This window comes from Ambystoma mexicanum, chromosome 1q (genome assembly GCF_040938575.1).
Source record: "Ambystoma mexicanum isolate Mex_15411 chromosome 1q, UKY_AmexF1_1, whole genome shotgun sequence".
Lineage (NCBI taxonomy): Eukaryota > Metazoa > Chordata > Amphibia > Caudata > Ambystomatidae > Ambystoma > Ambystoma mexicanum.
This window is the reverse complement of record NC_090922.1, coordinates 552,461,531-552,486,693: the sequence shown is the minus strand read 5'-3', so window position 1 is coordinate 552,486,693 and position 25,163 is coordinate 552,461,531. Positions and strand designations below refer to the sequence as shown.

General features: G+C 42.0%; 1 protein-coding gene across 1 annotated transcript in view; it reads left to right on the top strand.

The window, feature by feature from the left end:
• Nucleotides 1–23,378: 23,378 nt before the first annotated feature.
• Nucleotides 23,379–25,163, top strand: part of LOC138531437 (carcinoembryonic antigen-related cell adhesion molecule 6-like) — a 112,174-nt gene continuing 110,389 nt past the window's right edge. Inside the window, exon 1 of the mRNA XM_069640991.1 lies at nucleotides 23,379–23,713. Within this exon, the coding sequence (XP_069497092.1) occupies nucleotides 23,635–23,713 (79 nt within the window). The 5' untranslated portion in view covers nucleotides 23,379–23,634. The remainder of the gene's footprint in view (nucleotides 23,714–25,163) is intronic.

Sequence of the window (25,163 nt, the reverse complement as noted above, 5' to 3'; positions counted from 1 at the left end):
CGAAAAGAAAGAAGGAGAAGAGATTTAAACTTGAAACCTTACCTGAATTCTTGATCCATCGCGCCGTCGATCTTGAAGAAGAAGTCATCGCACGCGCGCCGCCATGCACCTCGCAGCGCCGCGCAGAACTCACCATTCCAGTGCAGCTTTTCCTCACTCCATCGCAAACTCTGCACTTCCAGACCGCTCTCCAATATCTAAGGGGCCAAGAAAAGCCAGCTGAGCAAGGGCAATACAAGCTACCCCCAAAGACTTACCAGATTACCACATGGGGGAAAACCACCATAGACTTACCTGACTCTCACCAACTGCCATTTCGACTCTTCGTGGTGGTTAAACCGGCAACCTAAAAGGAATCGGAAAGAGTGAAGATCAGACATTTGAATTCTTACAAACTATTGGATTCTAGAGTCAATACTGGAACTCACCAATTCCTCCACGCCAGTGAAGTAACTGGTCGTCTACGTCCCCCTGCGCTCGATGCAGGATGGAGAGCTCATCTTTCCAGACCATCAGGTGAGATTAAGAGGGAACATCAGGAGTGGTCAGTGGGCAGACAACGGGAGTGGAAGGTGGGTTAACGCTCAAATTACGGGAGGTTAATCCCCTTTCTCCTTTGCAGAAAGATATTCATACGAGCCGACAAACGAAGTTAAGTGGGTCTGTCCAGTAAGTCATCTCGGCTCTACGTGGTACCAGGCCAGTCCAGATCGACGCCCCCGTGGGAATCAGGTGAGCATAACAATTTCAAAGAAGATGCATGCATTCATCGAGATGAGTGTGCAGGATAGGAGAGATGTGTGCATGAATGGAGATGAATTTGCAATATTGCAGGGAAGATATTTGCATGAATGGAGCTGATTGTGCTGGATTGCAGAGAGGATGTGTGCATAACTGGGATGAGTGTGCAGGATTGGCGAGAAGATGTGTGCATGAATGGAGATGAGTGTACAGGATTAACAGAAGATGTGTGCCTGAATGGAGATGAGTGTACAGGATAGGAGATAATATGTGTGCCTGAATGGAGATGAGTGTACAGGAGAGAGGAGATGATGTGTGCCTAAATGGAGATGACTTTGCAGGATTGCAGAGAAGATGTGTGCATGGCTGAGATGAGTGTGCAATATTGGCAAGAAGACGTCTGCAGTAATGGAGATAAGTGTGCACGATTGGAGAGAATCTATGTGCATGACTGGAGCTCAGTGTGCAGGATTGGCGATAAAACGTTTAAATGAATGGAGCCTAGTGTGCAGGATTGCAGAGATATGTGTAGGAATGGAAAGTGTGAAGTAGGGATCAATGGATAAGAAGGGTGCAAAGTATTAATTGTTGTTTATATCGCTCTTCATGCTGGAGTCCAGCTTCTAAGCACAGGACTGTGGTGCTCCATATTGTCTTGTTTCCAAAACATGTGCATTGCCTCTGAGCTAGTCCCTCTGCCATTAAGAGAGTGGAGCAGGGAGTGCAGAAATGGTGAAAGTTACACAAGTGATTAAACCCAGATGTCCTGTAGAAAGGCATTTGCCATGACAAAGCCAAATTCAGATACACTTTTCTTCTCCAAAATTCTTTTCAGGTTTCCTGTGTGATGTAAGATCACATCTGAAGAGGGCATTTGCTTGCAAATATTTAAAAGATGCAGATTTGAGTCCCCAAAACAGCATCTGTTTAAGATATAACATTGAGAAGAAGTGTCGCTGGGTTGTGACCTACATTCACCTGCCATGTTCCATAAACGGTGCACAGTGGGTAGTGCAAATTAACCTAGTTTTAACCTGCATATCTGTGTATTTTCCTTCTGTGGTGCACTTGCACAGGCGAATCTTGCACATGTGGGCGCTAGTTGTGCAGTGGGGCATTTTCCCGTCGTCCTTAGCGCATTATTTGCTGTTTTTTTATAAATTGTGGCTGCAACACCTTATTGTCATGCTTTCAGCACAGATGGTCCTAAACATGTCCGCAAACCCTCACTCGCTTTGGCCCTTTTGCCTTCCACTCGACTACCCCAAATAGGCAGTAGTTGAGTTGGAGGTTTATTTGCTTGAGGGACTGCTACTCTTGAGCCTTGTAATATGTCCTGGGGTGTTGCTAGGTTTGTAAATATCCTGGGCTATGCTAATGTTGGGACTGTCGGGACTCTGGGCTAGCTAGCCTTTTAATTGTAGCCCCTTAGCTTCTATCCGAGGCTGCAATCAAAAGACACAGGGCTATGGCCCCAGGCCTCTCATAGGGACGCCTCTGTGTTGAACAGCTAAAACCAAACTCCACCGCTAGAAACCTATCAGAAAATCATTGTAAACTGTAAGATCAGTCGGCACCGATGCTTATGTTGGTAAAAGGCACCTAACTGTCAGCTTCTGAAGGTTATAAAAGTATTAATCTTCACCAAGTCCTTAATGCTTATCCTCCTTTTACCAAATCATCAGGACAGAAAAGCCATGTACCTTTGACCTGTCAGAAAAGCAGGCTCAGATTTAAGATTAGGGAAGTAGTGGCGATAAAGAGAGTTTTATTTGTCTTGTATGACAAATACCAAAACAAAACATCTTCACTGTACAGGAACAAACCGCAACAACCTTATTTGCCGTTCTTCCCCTTTATAGGTCACAGCGATGTGACAAATATGAAACCTAACAAACTTTTTCCAGGACTGAGAATCTTAGACCTACAAAATGGGAAGCAGGCCTGCAACCCTGTACAGTCCATCTAATCCTTAACATAACAGTGTGTCGATGTCGATGTAGATGACTCATCATTGTGATCATGTGACCGGCTCCTCTGAACGCTACCACAGAAAGGGCTTGCTAACACTTCCTCTTGAAACACCACCTCGTATTCCACAGCTATGTCCATTTGAACATTTTGGTCTGTACCAGTTTTCATCACATGCCGACATAAATCCTTTGTACAAAACACTGTAATACAACAGTTTTGAGTTCCAGTCTGCACATGCCAAATAAACACAACCTAGACATAAAACAAATTTTGCCAAGAGTCAACAATTAGTAATTCGAAAAAACAACTGAAATGAGTATGCTGCAAGAGGGTACACAGTGATGTTAACAACGCCACAATAACAAATAACTGTAATAACGAACCCTAAATAGCGAACACATTTCGAATGATTTGATAAATGTATATATGGGCAATGGGGGAAGGGATTAAAACAGGTTGGGGTTGGTTTGTGGTGGAGTAATACATCTGGGGAAATGTGGGGTTTTGGGGGCAAATGAAAAAAACCAAACATAAAAAAAAAACATTTCTGTATTTTACATTCTTTAAGAAAACATTTGTTATTATTTGATTCGTTAAGTTCACATGGAACCTTGCAAGAGGAACGATTTAGGGGGAAATAATGACTCACTGGCATTGAGTCATTTGAGCTTCTGAGCATAACGCAACAGGAAAGACATAAGAAGGTATCTGCACCCACAGTCCTTGAGATGTGGATTGTGCACCTTTGGCACACCATGAAAGAAGTGATGCTAGGTTTCTATATATTGGACCCACTGCATTCTGCAAGGGGAATCCACAGGGCATTGAGAGCTCCCATGAGGAACAATATTAAGATGGTTCTGTTGAGAAGTAAGATGACGTCAGACATGTCTATCCCAATACAGAGATGCCATTTCTAGACAGGTTCTGGGGACTGGGTCCCTCAGACCTCGCAGTGAGTGACACTAACAGTCACAGAAGGAACTTACATAACCAGCATGAACGTATACACATTGGAAAGCAATCTACTTGATCTCGCCCCCTGAATTTGGAATGAAGTGTCATTCATAATTTTCAAACCTGTGCATGAAACAGCTAACAATCTACTGACACCGGATTGCTGATAGATTATAGGTGCCAATGGTTCTAATCTATGTAAACAGAGCATATAACTCTCTAGTTCCTTTTGTTAGACACACCTGAAGAATGTTCCACATTTACTGAGAAGGAAACAGATACATGACATGTCGAGATTAGGGTCAGGCATTGATAACTTGTTTTAAATCACAAGTACACAATCTACAATTTCATTTCTGAATTGTAACAAATGAATTTACTAGAATCGTAATGATTCACAACATAATAGAATATTTAAACAGCTTAAATAGGACCCTATTATACCTAGGAGCCTACCTAGAGGTCCTATATGTTCATATCAAACATGTTTTTGCATTTAGTACTATGTTATACAGTGAACCATGAAGTGAATGTTGGTGAAGGCCTTCAGGGGTGTTGAGCAAACAAATATTTTGATTATATGTTTTTCAAACACTGACTAATTTTTATGCACATTACTTCTCCCTTATTAGGAGACACAATTGATTAAATTCCATTTTAATGTGATCATACAAAGAAATGAATACAAATATTTTCGTAAATAAAAAGGGAGTATTTTCTTGCTGCAACAAGTTATATTGTACACAGATCCCTTAGGTGTTTATATTCTATACATTGGGAACGTGTTATGCAGCAGCGACAGAGTTGTGCACTGCTAGGATTCAGTGCAGAAGAAACTACTGTCTCAGAAGAGGTGCACAAAGCTGTGTCTCTAGATCAGGGGGCTAAAACCTTTGCCACTCCAGTTGTTTTGGACTACAGCTTCCATCAGCTCTAGACAGCATAGTCAATGGTGAGCAATCATAGGAGTCGCAGTTCAAAGCATGTGGAGAGCTGCAAGTTGCAGATCTCTGCTCTAGATTGTTCATCACAAAAAATGACTCATCAGTGTCCAAAGTCTGCTGCCAGGCTAACCCATTCTGCTGCAAATCTTTGAGAAAAGATATCCATTATGAAAGCCCTATCAGATGTACTCCTGAAGAGATGACCATCTGAGAGAGAAACTCCCTGAAGAAAAATGAAAAGAGCGACGAAAGAAGAGCTAGTAACGTCACAAGAAGCGAGCGTGATGCACAGAGAAGACTGGTTGAAGAAGAAAACATGTGGACCTTATAGAAACTGATGACAAAATAAAGAATCAAGTAAACTTACATATGTGAAGAAAAGAGTGCATGTGTGAGGAGCACTTCAGAAAATATAAGCTGTTTAATAACTGTACAGATGCATCAACGCAAGTAGACTAAGTGACTTTAGAAGCTGGCTATATGTAGTGAATAGACTGCAGGCGGAGCCACCATTTTATAGAAGCTGGACATCAGTGTCATGGATTAGTAAGCTCAGACACACAGAGAAAGAAGGAATGAGAGCTGTGTCGCAGCAAAGAATTAGCTGAGATTGTGGACTTGAATTGTGAAACTGTCTGGCCTGGTATCAAAGTTTGTGAGCAAAGTATGAAAATAGAGTTGGCCTTGCAGTTCCAGAAATATGATAGCCCCCCTCACGCACTACCTTATATTTCCAGAGATGATAATACACTGCAAGACCAAGTTCAAAGACAATCTTCATGGCAAAAGGCATGGGTGATGAGAGACGTTGGGCTGATTGGGTGGGGAGGTAAAGTCATGTCCACATCTTGGCACCTGGGTATGAGCTTATGTGCTGCTAAGTGAACTGAATGTTCTAGACATGGCACCAGCAGGCCAACCAATTGTAGAGGGTCGTATAACAAAGGGCCTTATAGTTTGAGAGCCAATGATATACCATGTATTTAATATTGTTGTAATTGACTTGCACTAGAGGAGGGCACACGTTTTCCACCAGTCAGTAGTTATCCAATCACAATCCAACCCCTTACATAAAGTATACTTAGATGTTCCCCTTCAACGTATCACAATCCCTCGTAGGATTTACTTATTTGCATTGTAGTATGACGTCATGTATGACATATTTTTACCATATAACTGATTTTTTATTAAATGTATGAGAGAGCTTGTGAGATGTCCATTGATGTCCGTTGTAATTTCCTGTTTTAGACAATTGATATTAAAACAGAAATCCTCTGCCATCTTCCTGAATTGGTTAGATTATTTAGTTTCAGTGTTATTTTGCATCCCATTCCCTGCATGCGTATTACCCAAAGGGCTCTAAAGATCATATCCATAAAAGAGGGGCTTTTAAAAAGGGTAGGCCAAACCTGTAACTTCAATCAGCAAAAATGAAGGGCCATTAGACTAAACCCCAGGGAAACCCCTGAATTGGGAGAAAGCATTAAAAACATGATCATTCTTTGGATTGAAAGCAAATCATTGCAAGAATTGGTAGAAATGATTACATTAGAACAATTCACCAACTCTTTACCCCCCTTTTTGCAAAAGGCAGTACTACAACTAAATCGACCTACCCTAGCCACAGCCATTGAGAATGCCCAAAAGTTGTATGCAGCAAAACACTTCCACTCGGTACACCGAAGGGAGGAGCAGAAAGATCACAAACTTAATCACCGGCCCCAAACCCAAGTATTAGATAGGGGAGGAGGATCCTATAAACCAAGGAATGGATGCTGAAAGAAAGAATGTAAATTAAAAAACCTGACCCTGGAGAGAAGAACCTAAGGGAATCAAACCATATTCTCTTATTTGCTTTTCATGTAGAGAAACTGGCTACCTGCCCAGAAATTGTCTGGAAAATTTTAAAGGAAAAACCATGGAAATAGACTGTCTAAAAGGGGAAGACTGGGAGGAACCCAAAGAAGATCTGGAAACCTTCAGCAAATGTTTATGTCAGTGATCTGCTGACTTCACATATGAAAATGCCTTGATAAATGGGAAACAAGTAAAGGCATTATTTTGACTCAGGTAGCAAACAAACTGCCAAAAGGGCCGATTTGGTTACAACAACCAACATCGAGGATGCCACACTAGTTAGACTTAAATGTGTACATAGGGATAACAAAATATACCCCAAGATACCCATGATCATTAACATCAGGGGCAAGTCATATCTGATATCATCGGCCATCATTCCTGGACTCCCGAAAGAAGTCATTGTCGGAAGGAACTTCCCTGCACTTTACACTCTTTTTGCAGGAGTCTCCAACTCCCCATAGGGAATTCTTACCTCAAGACCACTGGCATTCCAACTGTTATTTCCAAACCTCTCCAATGTGGGATGGGACAGAGACAGAACACCAGGAGCCCACCATTTACCAAGAACCTTCCATGAAAGATAAAGAGCACATAAATCCAGGGTCACCCCTTCAAGGCCAGTTTATGGGATACTTTTGAGAGACAAATTGAAACACCTGGCCTCTGCCAACACAGAGACAAAGAAACCCATGGAATATGCGAGAGTCCTTGCATAATCTTGTTCTTGTTCTATCCAAGGTCTTCACATCATAGAGCCTAGACAAAGAAAAAAAAGTATATCCACCTAGCATAGGGGAAGAAATATGAGAAACCAGAAGGTGTCTCACCAACAAGTCCCCGGGGATCTGTCATCCAGGTGGCCAGGGCACGGCCATCACTTTTGGATCCAGCTCCTGGGGTGGACCGGTGCAGGGGGATTACCTGGGTGAGGGGTCTTCTGTGATTGGGAGTGGGACACTGCATGGTGAGACACGGTATCCCCTTCTCTGAAACACCTTTATCCCATTCTACCCGGTAGGATATTTAGGAACTCTACCCCCTTTAAAACACAAACACTTTCTGACTGACAGCCCGCTTGAAGGGAAAACAGACAAAATAAGTTGCAAATATTAGTTCTTGCTGTTTATATTCTATTCATGTATATTTGCAAAAGTAATGATGCATCACTAGTTGGATCAGATTTATTTCCAGATTTTTTATATTCTGTTAGGCAGTATGCATCAACTGATATATATCTTAACAGTATATGCCACTGCATTTCAGGACCTGTTCCGTCTTCAGGGCTAGACACTATGCATCTTAGACAAGTATAATATTCACAAATCCAGAATTCAAACATTTGAATTTGTCAAAGAAATATATGTGGTACATACCCCAATGTTTGTGTTTTCATGATAAGTGAGGAGAAAATAAGAGAAAAGCAGAGAAAAACAGATCTGTCCATCACTTGTACATTTTACTGTGAGAAAGTTAGTATATTTGAGTAAGTTATATGGTATACACTCATTTTGCTGACTGATTTTTCATCGTGGGACTTTTCATCGCCATCTTTTTCATCGCCAAAAAATCATCTTTTTGGAAAAAAAAGGGGGGTTTTATAGGGGTTGGTGTATGATTATTAAATTTGGGGGGTTTGGGAGGAACCCCCCCAAAAATAAAAAAAATAAAAAAGTTGAGAAAATGGGAATGGGGAAGGGCCATGGTGGCATGGGTAATTACCACCCCGCCAACCTTGGAATGGGGTGGTAATTCCCCATTCCGCCATGGCGGACTCCGGCATTGACCATGGTGCTAATACCACCATGGTTTTCCGCCGGAGTCGTAATGAGGGCCATTGTGTTAACACAGAGGATACTCACAACTCGGAAGCCTGGTGGGTCACATTGACGCTCCCTCAGATGAGGGTAAAAGTACCACAATTCTGTGTAGTGTTGTGTTTGATAGGTCTCCTTGTGCACTGGTAGTGCAAAGTCAATAAAAAGATAAATGTCAATAGAGGGAAAGTGATAACTTAGGCAGAAATTAGGCAGAAATTAGGCTCTAAGGTGATGTAGCAGCTAAAAAGGGATGTCAAATCGAATGCACATGTAAAAAAAGATTCTCCAAAGAGTCATTGGGGCCTACGAATTGGCTCAAATGTAACACATATAATTAATGTTTTTGTTTATCCCTCCAGGGGTCATGGCGTCCAATTGTCTATCCAACATGTCTTTCGCTGGTCTAGCTTGAGATCCAGATTTACATGTGTATTATGTCTGATGACGGTCTCGATTGTTTGGAACCGGATCTGGCTTATATTTTGTGTCTTTTCTGTCTAGTGTCTTGCAACTGCAGAATTCAGGTTTGTTTTCCTTATGCAGGATCTGTGCTCATTCCATCTAATTTTCACCTGGGGTTTTGACTGTCCTACGTAGTAGATCCCGCATTGGCATTTGATAGTATAGATGATGTTTGACGAGTCACATGTGGCATAGCTCTTCAGCATGATTTTCTCTCCTGCTCTGGCCGATTTATGGCATTGCCCTTTGGCACAAAGCCGCAGTTGCTACAATGTAGGCAAGGGAAGGTTCCTTTCCTTCTGGTCTAGTTTTCATGAGATGGTCTCTCAAATTCATGCTACATTGGTATGCGAAGGTTGGAGGGTTTTCAAACAGGTGTTTGACTCTAGAGTCTCTGGTGAGTGTTCTCCAGTTTCTTGTTATAACTGACTTTATTCTGTTGCTCTGTATTGAATATTTTGAAACATATACGAAGGGAGGGGTTGTTATTTTCTTCCTACTCTCTCTCAATGATACATTTGGTTGTATGTTGGTCAAACGATCAGTGGCTGTAGTGATCTCTTCCTGATTGTAGCCTTGAGCTAGACATTTCTCTCCCATAATGTTGATCTCTTTCTCAAGGTCTCTGGGATTACTAACTATCCTCTTGACGTGTAGCATTGGCTGTACGGTAAGTTTTTGATGAGGCTGGGTTGGTGAAAACTTAATTTGTGGAATAAGTTACTGTGGTGTGTCTCTTTACGAAATATGCTGGTGGCATACTTCCTTTCATGTATTTCAATTGCCACTTCTAACAAGTGGATGCGTTCCTTGGATGATTCAGAGGTAAACTGTATTCTCGGGTCAGTGGTATTCATGCATGCAAAGGGTCCTTCAAGGTTTTCTTGTGTTCCTCTCCATATGCCGGAGATGTCGTCAATATGGCGAACCAATAGGACTATTGAGTTGCACCATACCCCATGTTCTAGTATGTAGTCCTTTTCAAATGTATGCATAAAACAGTTTGCATACGTTGGTGCCATAGTTGCTCCCATCGACGTACCGGATACTTCTAAGAAGAAATCTTTTTTGTACTGAAAGTAGGAATTTTTAGAGATGAATTGAAGTAATAACTGGATGAACTCTTTAGATGCTTTGATCTCTTCATTTAATAGCATCCATTCAATGTGTTCCATACCTAGATGATGGGGGATAGTGGTAAACAGTTCTTTACATCTATGGTGAACATAATTGAATCCTCAATGTATGTTGTGTTCTTGAGCTCTTATAAGAAATAAAAAGTGTCTTTTATATAGGTGCTGGTCGTCACTATTAGAGGTTGCAGGAAAAAGTCAATGTAAATACCTAAAGGCTGCAAAATATTATCCATGCCCGCAAAGATGGGTCTCCCTTGGGGTACGGTGGGATGCTTGTGTATTCTTGGCAATATGTAAAAATCTGCTATTCTAGAGAGATTTTTTCAGGTAAATTTCTTTGTATGTTCATTGATCCATTGCAGAGTTTCTGCTTTATTGAGTATCTCTACTAAATTGCATGTGATTTACATGGGTGGATCTGGGTTCAACTTGGCGTCTACAGTGGTGTTGTTCAATTGCCTTTCACATTACTGGTTATGATCCATGTTATTCATTATTACTAGTGCCCCTCATTTGTCAGTGGGATGGACCACACTGTCCTTGTCACGATGTAGGTTTTTAAGTAGAGTGATTTCAGATGGTTTGAGATTGCTATATTTTGGGCGTTTGTAGCAAATCTGCTTGAGTACCTTCAGGGTTTATTTGTTGGCGCAGTGATAGGTGGCATAAAAGAGCTTTTACTTATGAACACTTTGAAGTCTTCAGCTGGTTCTCTGATGTCCAATTCCTCTGTATTTTCTAGTTCATGGAAGAATACCTTCCATTTAAGTTTTCTGGTGAACCAGAACAGTTCCACTTTGGTTTTAAATTAGGTGGTATTGTATATAGGCACAAAATGCAAGCCTTTTTTTAACATATTGATCTCTGTGCTGTCAAGTTCTCTATGGAACAGATTCAGCACTAGATTTTCTTCTGCTGTCTTGTCACTCGCCCCTCCCTCTTTGCTTTCCTCTTCCCCCTCCTGGGCCTTTTTCTCCTGATTACGTCCTAGAAAAGTGACTGTGGAGGTAATTGGTTGGTTTATGTTGGATTCGTCTGGATCTGCATCTTCTCTTGTTTGTGTGTTTTGTTCATACGTAGTCTCTGACTCAGTGCTTGATGGACTGCCTGAGCTGCCAGGTTGGGGTCTCCTAGGTGGTGGTCTGTACTTGTCCATCCATGTGTACACTTCTTCATTAAGGTAGTCATACGTGTTGCGTTTGAACTTTCTGCATTTTTTCGTTTCCAATTCTTTTTTGTATGATTCTAATTAATTACAGAAAAGACACACAACATAAGTCAGATCCTGTTACAAATAGTCGAGACCGTCATTAGAAATAATGAACATGAAAATATGGGTCCCAAGCTAGACCAGCTAGAGACATATTGGATAGACTGTTTGGACGCCATGACCCCTGGAGCGATAAACAAAGAAATTAATTAAATGTGTTACATTTGACCCGATTCGTTGTCCGACTGACTCTTTGCAAAATCATTTTTACATGTGAATTGTATTTGATATCCCTTTTTAGGTTCTACATCACCTTAGAGCCTCATTTCCTGCCTAAATTATCACTTTCCTTCTATCAACATGTATCTTTTTATTGACTTTGCACTACCACAAACACAACACTACACAGAATTCTGGTACCTGTACCCTCATCTGAGGTAGCACCACGTTTCCAAGTTGTGAGTATCCCCCATGTTAGCACAAAGCGTTGCCTCAAGCAAACATTTCCGCTCGAGTCTCTTCACATTCCATACTTCGCGATCTTCATTGATCATTTTTCATTTTAATTTTCATACATTTTCCAATCATAATATGACCGCTTTGGTCATTTCACACAAAGTGCCAATCACAACATGGCCGCCATCCTGTGTATATGGTACCATAGACACACAAGACCCAATGCGTATGTGACATCAACGTGTACCCCTATGCGTAACGTCACATCGCCAGGCAACGGGGACCTGAAGGTAAACTAAGCTTTGAACCACGAGAGGTCCGCAAGGTTCTCAATTGTCCGCATGATGCAGCGCCATGCGCCAGACAGTGGTAGATAAGCACATTGAGTTAAACCTACTTCATGTCTCAATCACTCGCACAGAAGTCAGGTGCTGAATGAGCAGGATGACACTAACACTTGGTTTTTTGACCATAGGTAGAAATGGCTATAGCAAGATAGTCATCTAGATGACATCTTACTCCCAGTTAACATGGTAAACAAGTAATCATTTATTTCTTCATTGATGTAATGAACAAAAAAACACTTTTGTCATATTAATTTTCACTGATGCACAAACATTATATGTCATTCTTCATATAGATTTAAAGGTTTAGCATGCAGCCAGGTAAAAACTTTATATACCTTACTCAAATATACCAACTTTCTGACAGTAGAATGTACAAGTGATTCACAGATCTGTTGTTCGCTGCTTTCCTCTTATTTTCCCCTCACTTACCATGAAAACACAAACCTTGGGGTGTGTACTATATATATTCCTTTGAAAAGTTCAAATGTAGAACACGTCCTCTGAAATGCATTGGCATACACTGTTAATATATATATATATATATGGATGCATAAAAAATCTGGAAATAATTCTGATCTGACCATTGATGCATCATTACTTTTTCAAATATACATGAAAAGAATATAAATAACAAGAACAAATATTTGCAACTTATTTTAAGAGAACTACGCAAGCGCACAACGAACTGGGATGCTTTGCTAATTATTGAGAATCACTCACACCTGACTTCCATTACAATCCCCCCACAGATAAAAGGCAGAACATGACAGCAAACTATGAGCGATTCAAAGTACACGAGAAAATAGCAGTTCCAAGATGGCAGTTTAACGAGAGGAGAAAGATGGCGAAATAGAAGGGGGTCGCAAGGAAGGATATGCCCTTGACCTTTTCGACAAGGAACCATTACTTCCACAAAACCTCGAGAAAAAGTGTAAACCAGGAAATCAGGCTGAAGAATCCTGCATTGTTTGTCGGATGTATCCAGGACGCTCGCGCATCTGTAAACAAGGCGGGGAGAATCTCCAGCCACCATAGTACTGTGCTTGGCTCGAAGAACAAAGCCGCTTCAGTGAAAGCAACACAGCTGGTGAGTTGGGGATACAAGACCGGTCTGTGTTGCAGACGAGGTTGTAAGCAGCAATATTGTATGCTGGAATGAACATGGTTAAAATGCGTGTGATAAGAGACACAAATGAAGTTAAACTGCTGATTGAACTTTAAAGTAAGCTACAATACCTTTGACAGAGTGGTCCGGCACCTTCTGGGTGCTCAAATGAAGGTCTCTGTAAGGTACCCAGCTGACAATTTAAAAAAGTTGATGGATTTGGTCTGAGCCTGACAGACGGATATCAATTGAATAAATGTGAATCAAATTGGTCCTGTGACTGGTCAAGTAAAATCCTGCGCACAGTCAAAAGTCTTTGATTTCCATGAAGTAGAGAAAGTTTAGAAAAGTACATGTATCTGGTTCAAAACTGACAGAGGGAGATGAATTGAAAGCTTTGTATTAAAGTGGATCTGAGACCGGCAGAGTGGGCCCTAGGTGAATCGAATATCAGCCTAGAAGTTGTTCATGAGAATCCTTAGGGGCAAGGAACCTTTGAATGTTTGTTTGTCGCATCAGGCCCTTTGAAGTAAGGGACTTTGGAAGGCAAAGAGACTTTGACATAGAAGGCCCTGATACTGAGATTGAACTACATCCTTATGCAAAAGGGAAGGGCCAGAGACTGTGCTAAACTCGAGTGTGCCGCCTTGTCCCATGCAGAAAACATGGGGAAGGGAGGCCAACATCTTGAACATCCTGAAATATCATTTCTTAAACACTTTTCTTTTGCATAACATTGTTTGCCACACTATTTGTATTTAGAAGTAAGGATTGGCAATAGGTTTATTAGTATAGGCCCTTTTATTTTGACAAGGCACCAATAGGACTGAGTTATTATTATTTGCTGTTCATAGCTGGCTCCCTTGTTTAGATTTAGGATTAGATAGGTGTTTTTCAAACCCAATTGAAGTTCAATAAACATCATTGAACTGTGATCACTTGTGTCTGTCTTACTGTTTGATACCATGCCTTCCTTACACATCTCGTGAACCGAAAAAAGCCACAGGAAGTTTCTCATGCCACTGCGCAAAGCTAGCATGAATCGGAAAGAGTGGCACACAGTTTCTTGTGCCGCTGGTAAAACCTAGCACAAATCGAAAAATGCGGCGCAAAGTTTCTAATGCCGCTGCGTGAACCACGATCAAACCCGATTGAAGTTCAATAAACATCATTGAACTGTGATCACTTGTGTATGTTTTACTGTTTGATACCATGGCTTCCTTACACATCTCGTGAACCGAAACAAGGCACAGGATGTTTCTCATGCCACTGCGCAAACTTAGCATGAATCGGAAAATGTGGCGCAAAGTTTCTAATGCTGTTGCGTGAACCTAGCATGGTTTGCAAAAAGCGTGCAAGGTTTTTCGTGCCACAACTTGAAACTAGTACAGATCTAAAATAAGTTTACGTGAATTTTCTCATGTTGCTGCGCGAAAGTAGTACAGATCGTGAAAAACAGTGCAAAGTTTGTCGTGCCACTGCATGAAACTGCCATTGATCGAAAATGACCCGCACAAAGTTTCTCATGCATCTGCACAAAACTAGTACAGATTGAAAGAAGACCTGCACAACGTTCTCATGACGCAAATCTGGCATGGATTGAAAAACCAAGCAAAGTTTCTCGTGGCACTGTGCGAAACTAGCACGGTTTGGAAAAACCTGCACAAAGTTTCTTGTGTCACTGCAAAAAACTAGCATGGAAAGAAAAGAAGAAAAAAGACCATTGCAAAGTTTCTTATCACGCTACATGGAAATAACAAGGGATTCGAAACACCATGCTTTCTGTGAAAACACACAAAATCGGGTGAAATTTCAGTGGCTGTGGAACTGTAATACTGATTTTGTGGATTGAGCAGAAGCGGATTACAGTACAGATTCAGCGCTTTTCGCTTTCGCTTTTGCTTTGCGGATGAAAGTTTCGGTCACCCCGACTTATGGGTATTGTAGTTTATTTCACAACATATATTCCTGAGTGATTTTCTACCTAGGTGCTATGTAAAAACACAAAAGATATTCAAACGTGTCTGTATAATAGATACAGAATAAAGACAAGCATTGACTCAAATCAAACAGAACAAGAATAAAACTAAATGTACATGTCTGCGTATAATAATTTCGGCCTCAAAACTGTATTCTCCATGCTGGTCATGAATAAACTTATACCAAATCTTATTGACTCATCATTTCACTTGATGTCATCCCTCTTTAAAATTCCATTGAATGCTGAAGAATCCATATAATCCCTCTGAAATTACCAATCAGTGTAACAAAGGACAGATGCACAACTGCCAGGTTATTATGCATGATATGCAAAAAGGACGAGAATGTTCGTCCTTGGCTCTTAAGGGGTAGACTTATTGTCATGAAATGGTATTGTTTAGAGTGATGGAATCGAGTAAGTGGGTTCTAGGGGAAAAGCCTGCATAATATAGACTGATGAGTTTTCTAAGGCCGCCCAGTAAATGCTGCCCCACGCAAGATCATTTTTTTACCCACATTGTCATTTTGATGGGGTCACACCTGTCTCCTCTGCATGGCCCTGCACCAACTCCCCCACCACTCTGCCTCCACGCCATACCCCCGCCCAACCCCTCTACCCTCATTGTGTTCTTCGGTTGCTGGTTGCCATCCCTGCCCCTCAGGCCTGAAGCACTGTGCGTCTGTTTATTCGCAACACTCTTTTTCCACCGCACTTCAGGCCTGCAGTTTAGAGACCGCAATCGAGTAAATGATGGCAGTCACTACGATTCTAAATCCATCATATTCGTACCTTAGAACGCACAATTTTGGGCAAAAACGTTTTGATGCACATATGTAAATTAATGTTGTTGGGTTTTTCTAGAAAGATTGGCTTTGAATCAATGGTTGTCATATTTATTTCTATATCACTATTGTAGGGACAAGTAGGAGACTTTCCTATTTTTAGTTACCACGAAGGTAGCAAAACCAATCACGGATACATGTTCTGAAATATAGTGAGTAGATACTGCAATTTCCATCAGCAATGGTGTTCATCGCCCCAGCATTGTATAAAACAAATGATGTAAACTGACAGGATTATAAAATGTGTATCTTGTGTAAGGTTTTGCGAACTTTGCAGTGATTTTCTGTAATGTTTGGCTTATTATTTTGTGTAAGTTGGCGCACATAAAGATACATCTTTCTTTGATTTTCAATGAGCACACTAACAGACCTTAGGCACGGAGGCAGACAAGCAGGTTCACTTAATTTAAACTGTTCTACAAGACCAGAAATGCAGCCATTAGGTGAAAGGCAGAAATGGCAGCACTTTTCAGTAGGTTCTGAGTATTAGTTTCAGGTGACTTACACTTCAGTGCTGTATACTGTGATACAGTAAATGTGTTGAATTTGAGTGATAAAACATATGTGTGTAGTTTTCTTTTCCTCAGTACAACTGAGCAACGGTTGAATATAACACGGAACATTGGGGGAATACATGGAACTGTAATCATAGATTAAGTGCCATGTAAAACAAACAGGGTTACATAAATAAGAGGTTATCTCCCATTCATTTAATCAATCTACAACACCAATACGTTTGGCATTTGTGTGGGCATAGGCTAGACACTGACACAATGTACTAACTGGTGAAAGAACACGGGTATCCTATGGCAGAGGGTACTCTCAGGGGGTCAATAATCTGAGGCAGACAATTGCTTGTAATTTTCTCAGGATAAAACATTTGACTAAAGATACAAATTGAAAACACATCCTTTCTTGTCCTATTGTATCCGGGAATTCCCTACCTGGTCTAAATGCTAAGGGAATAAATATTAACATAGACAAACTGGCCATCACACTAAACAACAAAATATTCATAGGTAATCATAAACAACATAAAGAATAAACAATAATTAAACATTATTTGGATGACCTTCACCTGTCCTGGGTAAATCCCTTTCCCAGGGTTTCCCAAACTCAACATTCCAGATGTTCAAAAGGAAAGAAAAGTATTCAACCAGTTCTTATCAGTTCTTCAAAATGTTAACAATTAAAGACAAGTATCAAAGCAGTTCTTATAAGTTCCCTGTAAAAACAAAAGCACATCAAACAGAAATCCACTGGTAACACAATCTTCAGCACTTCATTGAAAAGATCCCCTTCCCCAAGTAGATGGCACCAATGGTAATCCTGGATATCTTCTTGCCAAGATTATTTGATACAGTTCAAAGAATAGGTTAGCAACTTCTTCTTCTACAGCTTCACAATTGGTTAGGACTTCTGCAGTTTATTTGGTGTACTTGTCAGGATGCTTCTCCTTTGGTTGTTGTTTTCTTCTTGACAACCACCCTTCTACTACTGTTAACATGAGAACAAAATCCTTTATTCCACAGTATGCCACTACTCCAACCAACTTCGATGTGACATCCACTGACAGTTATGTACACCACCACTGTTCAGATATTTCTAGGGAGGGTTTCAGTGAGGTATTCGCAGGATTCTTCACAATACTCCCCTCCACTGGACCCTATCAGATGCTAAAGAAATCCAAATGTTGTTGACAAGTTATGGTATTTATGGAATATTCTGTCTTACTAGTTGGACTCTGTGTCAGTTCTGCATAATTTCACAAGAAAAAGAAAAATCAGTAATTCTAAATTTCAAGCAAAATTAATGAATTGTCATGTTTTGCATACATATTGCATCCAAAAGTGTTATGACAAACATAATGAAGTACATTTATTTGTAAAGATGAAATCCAAATATTCTCATCTCAGCGCATTTCAGACAAGTTAGTCCCTTCATCAGGAGCACCAATTTAAAGTCTATTAGATAAAGGAAAAATAAAGGAGTGCTAAGAATTAGAATTAGAATTAGTTTAGTAGAGGCTTACCTCCTATGTGTAAAGGAAAGAGTGATAAGAGATGGTGGAGTGGTCGCAGGATTCTCTAAACGTGTTCAGCATCACGTCTTAGAGAGGGAATAATCAGTAGAGAATAGTGGAGCATGGAGTTGTGGCCACAGCACCATCTCTTATCACTCCTCTCTTTACACATAGGAGGTAAGCCTGTACTAATCTTCACTGCCTGGTCGTTGTAAGGGTGCAGAAGGAGGAGACTGACACACAGGAGGCATGGTGATTGCTACACACCTTTATTAGTCAAGAAAATAAAGAGTAAACCTAACTTTCCATATCTCTAAGAGGGAATTCCCTGCCTCAACAAAAATATTATGGGTGTCGTCCAAATGTCCGTGTAAATCAATAGTCCTCCATCTTGTGTTAAAACCCTGCTTCTGACCCTTAGACTTACAACTAAACTAAAGGTTGTGCCAATGTTCTTGGTCCACGATAATGACTCCCTTCTCCTTGACTAGGTATCACAGTTCTGGTCGTTTTTGCCTTTCAAGTTCTTTACCATGGGGAATGACTCCCTTCTTCTGGTCCCAGTACTTCACCAATAAAGGATGGCCAATCATCTAACACTCAGTATCATAAGGTTCTGTGTTTTTCATTCTAGTGGAATGACTGCCTTCCCCTGGGTCAAATGTTCACAACACCACACTATACCTGCAAAGGGGAATGTCTCTCTTCCCCTGGTCTCTGGGTTACCAGTAAAATGACTTGTGCCTCCTGGTATTTCAGCTTCTCAGTTCAACACAACCAGAGGGAATGACACCATTCCCCTGGCCTCTTTTGGACTTATTTTCACAGTTCAACAACTCCAGTGAGAATTACTCCCTTTCCCTGTCCTTAATTGTACTTGGTTTTACAGTTCAACAGCACAAGGGGGAATGACTGCCTTGGCCTGTCCTCTCTTGGATTTGGTTTCACAGTTCAACAACACCAGGGGGAATGGCTGCCCTTCCTTGTCCTCTCTTGTACTTGGTTTCACATTTCAACAACACCAGGTGGAGTGGCTCCCTTTCCCTGTCCTCTCTTGTACTTGGTTTCACATTTCGACAACACCAGGGGGAATGGCTCCCTTTCCCTGTCCTCTCTTGTACTTGGTTTCACATTTCAACAACACCTGGGGGAATGACTCCATTCCTCGTCCTCTCTTGTACTTGGTTTCACAGTTCAACAATACCAGAGGGGAATTAATCCCTTCCACTGGTCTTCCTTTCACTTGGTTTTTGGGCCAACTTGGTACACTCTCCTGCCAAGCCAGACCCAGAGGAAAACAACATGCACATTTCCCTACTTTTTTGTGCAATTCCTAGACCCGTATTTCTCTGCTTCTTGTGATGGGCAGTCTTGGTTTATTCACCTGCCAAGTACTGCCATGAAGAACATTATGAATGACTCTTCCTTTGTTCTCTTTTTCTAGGTGGGGGATTTCAGGAATCCCCTTAATTACAGAATATCAGCTTCTTGGACATTTTGGTAAAACAATTGTCTGTGAGGGGGGTTTAATGTTGCCCCAGATTTGTCTGTTTTCCTTCTTGGTGCCTCTGTGCAGTTGCCAAGACCTGCTTATGCCCCCACCAGCCAGCCCATAAATTCCTGCACCTTTCGGGTTCTTCTTCTCAGGCTCTGCCCATTCTCTGGGTCAGATTCCTGTTTTCTCAGGTCTCTCGTGGCTTTTGCAGGCTTCCACTTCACACCACAGTGTCTCCATAGCTTGTGGGTACCTTGTCTCGGTCTCTCACGGCTCCCGTTGACTTCTCCTTCATTCCAGCGCTCTGCAGAGCTTGGCTCCTCGCAGCACACCTAGCTGTTCCAAACTGCGTGGTGCACCTCTTCTCTCAGGGCAGTTTGCTGCCTCGCTGGTTCTGAGCAGGGTCTTTCGAAATGGGACCACATAAAAACACATCTTCCTGCTTGACAGTGTCCCAGTCTACAGGCACTTGAACTTCCCATGTGGAACAGTTCTTCAGGAGATGGCTTGACACACCGCTTGACAAGGTACTGAGTCCTTCTTCCATTTTTATGTTGGTTATTGACACAATCTGACATGAATGACTAGAATGTTCATTTGAGATTCGTCGAGCATTCTTCATTATTCTGTGCCTCCACCTCGTCTCATCTTTCCCACACAGGTCTGTAATCCCAGCTCTTCTTCGTCTCAATGGATGTCACACTGACTGCCCTACACATATGCATGGGTTGGTTGAGTATAGTATTGTGGCATTCATGGGAGGGGAGGTCAAGAGGTGTTGGGCTGGAGTGACCATACAGCATTCTCCTGAGATGTTCTCCCTGATCCCCAGAGGGGGTGTCTTTCCCCATGAGATCCTCCCGCTGAGTACCACCCCAAAGGTGACTATCGGGTAGTTGCCTCACCTCCCTGGTCTCATGGGAAGGGGCTCCCCTCTGGAAGAATTGACAATATCTCTAGATTCTTCACACAGTATGTTATCTTTACAAATAATTTTACTTCATGAAAAAATCTTTTTGTCATAAGACTGTTGGATGCAATATGTATGTGGAACATGACTATTAACTGATATTGTTTGATATTTAGAATTACTGAATTAATATTGCACTTGTAAAAGTATGCAGAGCTGACACAGATTTCAACACTTATGACGGAATATTCTGTAAATACCATAACTTGTTAACAAAATGTGACATTTTTTTAGCCTCTGATAGTGGGCAGGGGACTGGAGTATCGTCTACCATAAGATACCTTCCTTCTTTCACTTGTTAGAAACAATCGCTGTGCCAGGGCTGATTATTTTTCTCCCCTGCACCTGCATCACCTTAAATCTACATGACCGCCTACATGGGCCTAAAAAAGCAATGCCTAGAAAATGCATATCTAATAAATATACATAATCCAAAACAATTGGTTTAGCCAGTGCTTGTTTTTGTACACTTTGACACCTGGCGTTAGGAGATGGGAGACAAAGTGAATGCCCGTTCAACGGTCCTCAAACACTTGTGGAAGTTCCTAGCAGGACTCGTTTGCAGGAGGGCCTGTGTGGCAACAATAGTGAACATGACACACAACCCCCAAATTATTGGCTAGACTATGGCCCTGACTAGGGAAATGATATGATACTATTATTGCAATATATTGGCTTTGGATCTTCTTGTTCTGGATTTACTCCACTTGTGCCTGTCTTCCAATGGATTTGTATTTTCCTGCTGTTCTGTTTTCATCCGTTGTCCGTTCCTTCCCCTGGTATCTTGTCATTATCCTGATGTTGCTTTTTTGGTTTTGGTGTATTTTGGTTACACAGCCACCAGAACATCACCAATACCATTGCTAGAAAAGAGAGAAAGTAAATGCGTGCCAGAAAGCTGGTTTTATCATTGGCAGGACAACAGGAAATGCAGTGGCATAATCAGCTGACACACTAAATGTTATTTCTTTTTCCATTACACTGATGTAATCTAATATTGGTGTGTTTATTTTATGTTCTACCAATCAGGAGTTCTGCATCATGTCATGTGACTGTGTCACTTTCAAATCTGGCATGCCGCAGTGAACTTTCTTATTTCTGCCAGAGTGAGTTGGGCAATATTTGGGCTCTTTGCCCAGCCACATTGGGCTACATGTAGGTTTCCCTTTCTGGTTACTGTTACCATACATACCATTATTATTACCACTGATAACATACAGAAGTCCTCTTAAGAGAACTTGTTTTGAAGACATGTGTTTGTTGTCCGTGGTAGATCATTGGAGATCTGCACTGCCACAGACAAATGTTTTCTCCAGTTCACAACCTGTTTCCATTTCTATTTTATGTTTCCATAGTTCTTGTTTGGTTTATGTTATTTTGTGGAGAGGAGCACTAACACTGACAACATACAGATGTCCTCAAAATAAATCTCAATGTGATTTGTCATGAGGACCTCTATATGTTGTCAGTCCTACTACACCTCTCCAATAAAATATGTTGTGAGGACATCTGCAGGTTGAAATCCATTGAATTGGTGCAGTACCACTGAAAACGTACAGGTGTTCTTTATAAGAAATCACATTGAGATCAAAACTACATTATAGGACCACTATGACCAAAGGCTGCAATTATACATACAACCAACAGACTTCACTCTGCACTTGCGCTGTTGCTCCTTCCCCATCCATCCTTTTGCTGTCCATCCTCCCCTTTGCACTGTCCCTCCTCCCCACCTGGATCGGCTGCTCATTCCCGCTTGCACTATCGCTATTTCCCCCTTGCACTGTACCTCCTCCCTCCCACTGTCTATTCTCCCCTTTGCACTGTTCCTCCCCCTTGCGCTGTCCCTCCTCCCCCTTGCACTGTCCCTCCTTCCCCCTTGTGCCGTCTCTCCTCCCTCTTGCACTATCCCTCCACCCCCCTTTGAACTTTGACACCTCTTCTTGTGCTGTCCTTCCCTTGTGTTGTTCCTCCTCTACACCCCTTGCGCTGTTGCTCTTTCTGCCTGGTGCTGTCGCTCCTTCCCCCTTGTGGTCGCTCCTTCCCCCTTGGCCTATTGATCCTTTACCCCATCATGCCCCGCCTACCCCATGCCCACCTCCCTCCTTTGCACTGTCCCTCCTCACCCCCTTGAACTGTCCGTCTTCCCCCATAGTGTTGTCCCCCTTTGCACTTTCCCTCCTCCCCTCTTGCGCTGTCCGTCCCATATTGTGATGTAGCTCCTCCACCTTTGCCGTTTCATGCTTCCCCTTTGCACTCTCACTCCTTCCCCTTTACACTGTCGCTCCTTCTGTGCTGTCGCCCCTTTCCCTCACTGCGCTGTCACTTCTTCCTCCTCTACCACTGTTGCTCTGCCCACCTTTGCGCTGTTGATTAGCATCCCCTTGTGCTGTTGCTCCGTCCCCACTTTGCTGTGTCACTCCCCCATAATTGTGCTGTCACTCCTTCCTTCAAATGTTGTCCAAATTTCCTGTGTACTGTTGCCTACATTTCCTCTATTGTATTATTTTATTCTTTCTCTTGTTGCCATGTATTTCTTATCCTCCCTCTTCCCCCCACATTGCTTCTCTCAGCCCTTCCCCCACGCTACTCTTCATTCCCTTTGCTCTCTGTGCTGTCATTTCTCAATCCTTCCCTCCATGCAAAGGTAAAATGCAATGAACTAGAAACGCCAAAACTATTGCCATTGCCACTGCTTGTTTGCCTTCCGCGTGGTTTCCCTTCCCTTTTTCTAATCTTCCCATCCAATGGCCTTGTTTTCTTTAGAACAAGTCTCCTCTTGTGGAATGGGGAAAGGCACGCACGTCTCCCGTGACACTCGTTTACCAAAGCTATGTTATTTCTCGGGGCGGAATCTCCTAGGACAGTGAAACTATCAGTAGAACGCAAATCTTTGGAACGGAGACCCTGGCTGGTCTAGCACTCACCCAGACCCATATAGGGTGGGTGCAGAGTGTAGAGCATCCAATCCCGCGGTTTGTAATAAGTGCGGACCAAGTCAAAAGCTATTGGTTGACCGTAACATGTGCTTATTTAAGCACATAGAAGATGAGGTGGCAACCATTGCGTAAAAGCCGTTTTTATTTAATACCCTCCCATGCTGGCCACTTTTGGCGCTAAAGCCATTTCATAAATGTTTGCTATGCAAACGGTTTCCAAAGATTTCTGCTGTTCATGCAGAGACTGGTTGATCCGTCTTACTGTGTGCTCAAACATAAAGCACGTGACAGGACGGGGGTGGCTGCTGATGTGCTGCTGCGTTGCAAGCGGATGAGGGGATCCGGGGTCGGTGCTGCTCAGTCCTTGTGGTATCGATGACGGGCCGAGCGCTAAAGGTGGACCCCAAGGGCCCATGCAGACACCAGGGAGGGCCGTGGATACTGCTCCTCGCAGGTAAGAAACATCCTCTGTGCTGAAGGCGCGCTATGGGGTGCGGCGAAGAACGTTCGAACGATAACTAATTCGCCTTATATTATTAAAATGGCGCAACCTTCCATTTTGGAAGCTGTGATGCGCCTGCTCCTGGGGCATCTTTACAGTGATCTATTGGCTCTAGCTGGGATAACCAAATAAGACGTGATATAGCCCCCGTTCACCCCCGGAATAATGGTCATCACCACCACAGAATAGGATTTGTACATCATACGAACGGCAAATTCCCATATAGCACCCATCGGATATTTACGATGGTGCGCGCGGGCTTCAGGCGACCTAGAGTTTATAGAGTTTTACTGATTGCATTTTTCATAGCTTTTTTCTCTTTATTTTTTCATGTTTCCTCTTTTCATGAATTGTGTTTTGTTTGACTAATTTGTTTTTAATATACAATTAGGTAACGTTTACATGCTGAACCAATTTACAAATAAGAAATAAAAATATGACTGAGCGTGTACCAAAATTAAACAAGCATTGGCAATGCCAATAGTTTTGGCGTTTTCGGATGTTCGTTGCATTTTGTATTTATAGAAATCTGACTGGCTGTTGCACTGCTAACGTTTCACTGATTGTGTCAATAGAAGCAGCACGAGCGTTATGGTGGGTTGCCCCGTGTCATGCTATATTCTTCCGGGCTATGCAAGGTCATGCAATGCAATGCGATAATATGCTGTTTCTCTGAAGCTATATCATGCTGTTCCAAATGATGTGCTGTGGTGCTATACCTTGATGTGCTTTGTATTGTGCTCCCATGCTGCGTTTTGTTATGTTACATCATGCAGTATTATGGTATGCTGTCTCAGGCTATGTTATGATATATTGTGTTATTTTTATGTATGTAATGCCATCCTTTCTTATGTGATGTTTGTTTTGATGTGTCAAATTACATTATTATGCTATGCCCATACTGTGCATGCTCTGCCCATTTGTGTTATGCTGTGTTCTCTATAGCACACCACTATCACAAGTGGCTTCGGAAAGTGAGCACCACCTGGTGGCAGAATGCATTCCATCCTAAATTTAACACCGTTTTTTTGCACTGAGGTGTCAGATAGCCCGTGTCACAGCAACACCCTTCTTCCCTTGCATAAATCATTGGTTTCATGTGCGCAAGTCCCACAAAAGTCCACCAAGACTTCAACTCCCAGAATGCATTAGCTTGGTATATGAGAGTTCACTCGTAGAACGTACCTGGTGGACCTATCGAATGGAGTCATTTGGTCATACCATCTTAAAACTGATTAAATATTCTGCTGGTGTGCACGAAAAGACACATTTTAAGAAAGCAGGGGAAACCTAAGAGACTTGCAGGGCTGGGGAAGGAGCTGCCACGCATCCTAGAATTCAAGGCCATGCGGCTGACAAAACAATTAATAAAAGTTTTTAAGGGAAGAGCTTGTTGGTGGTT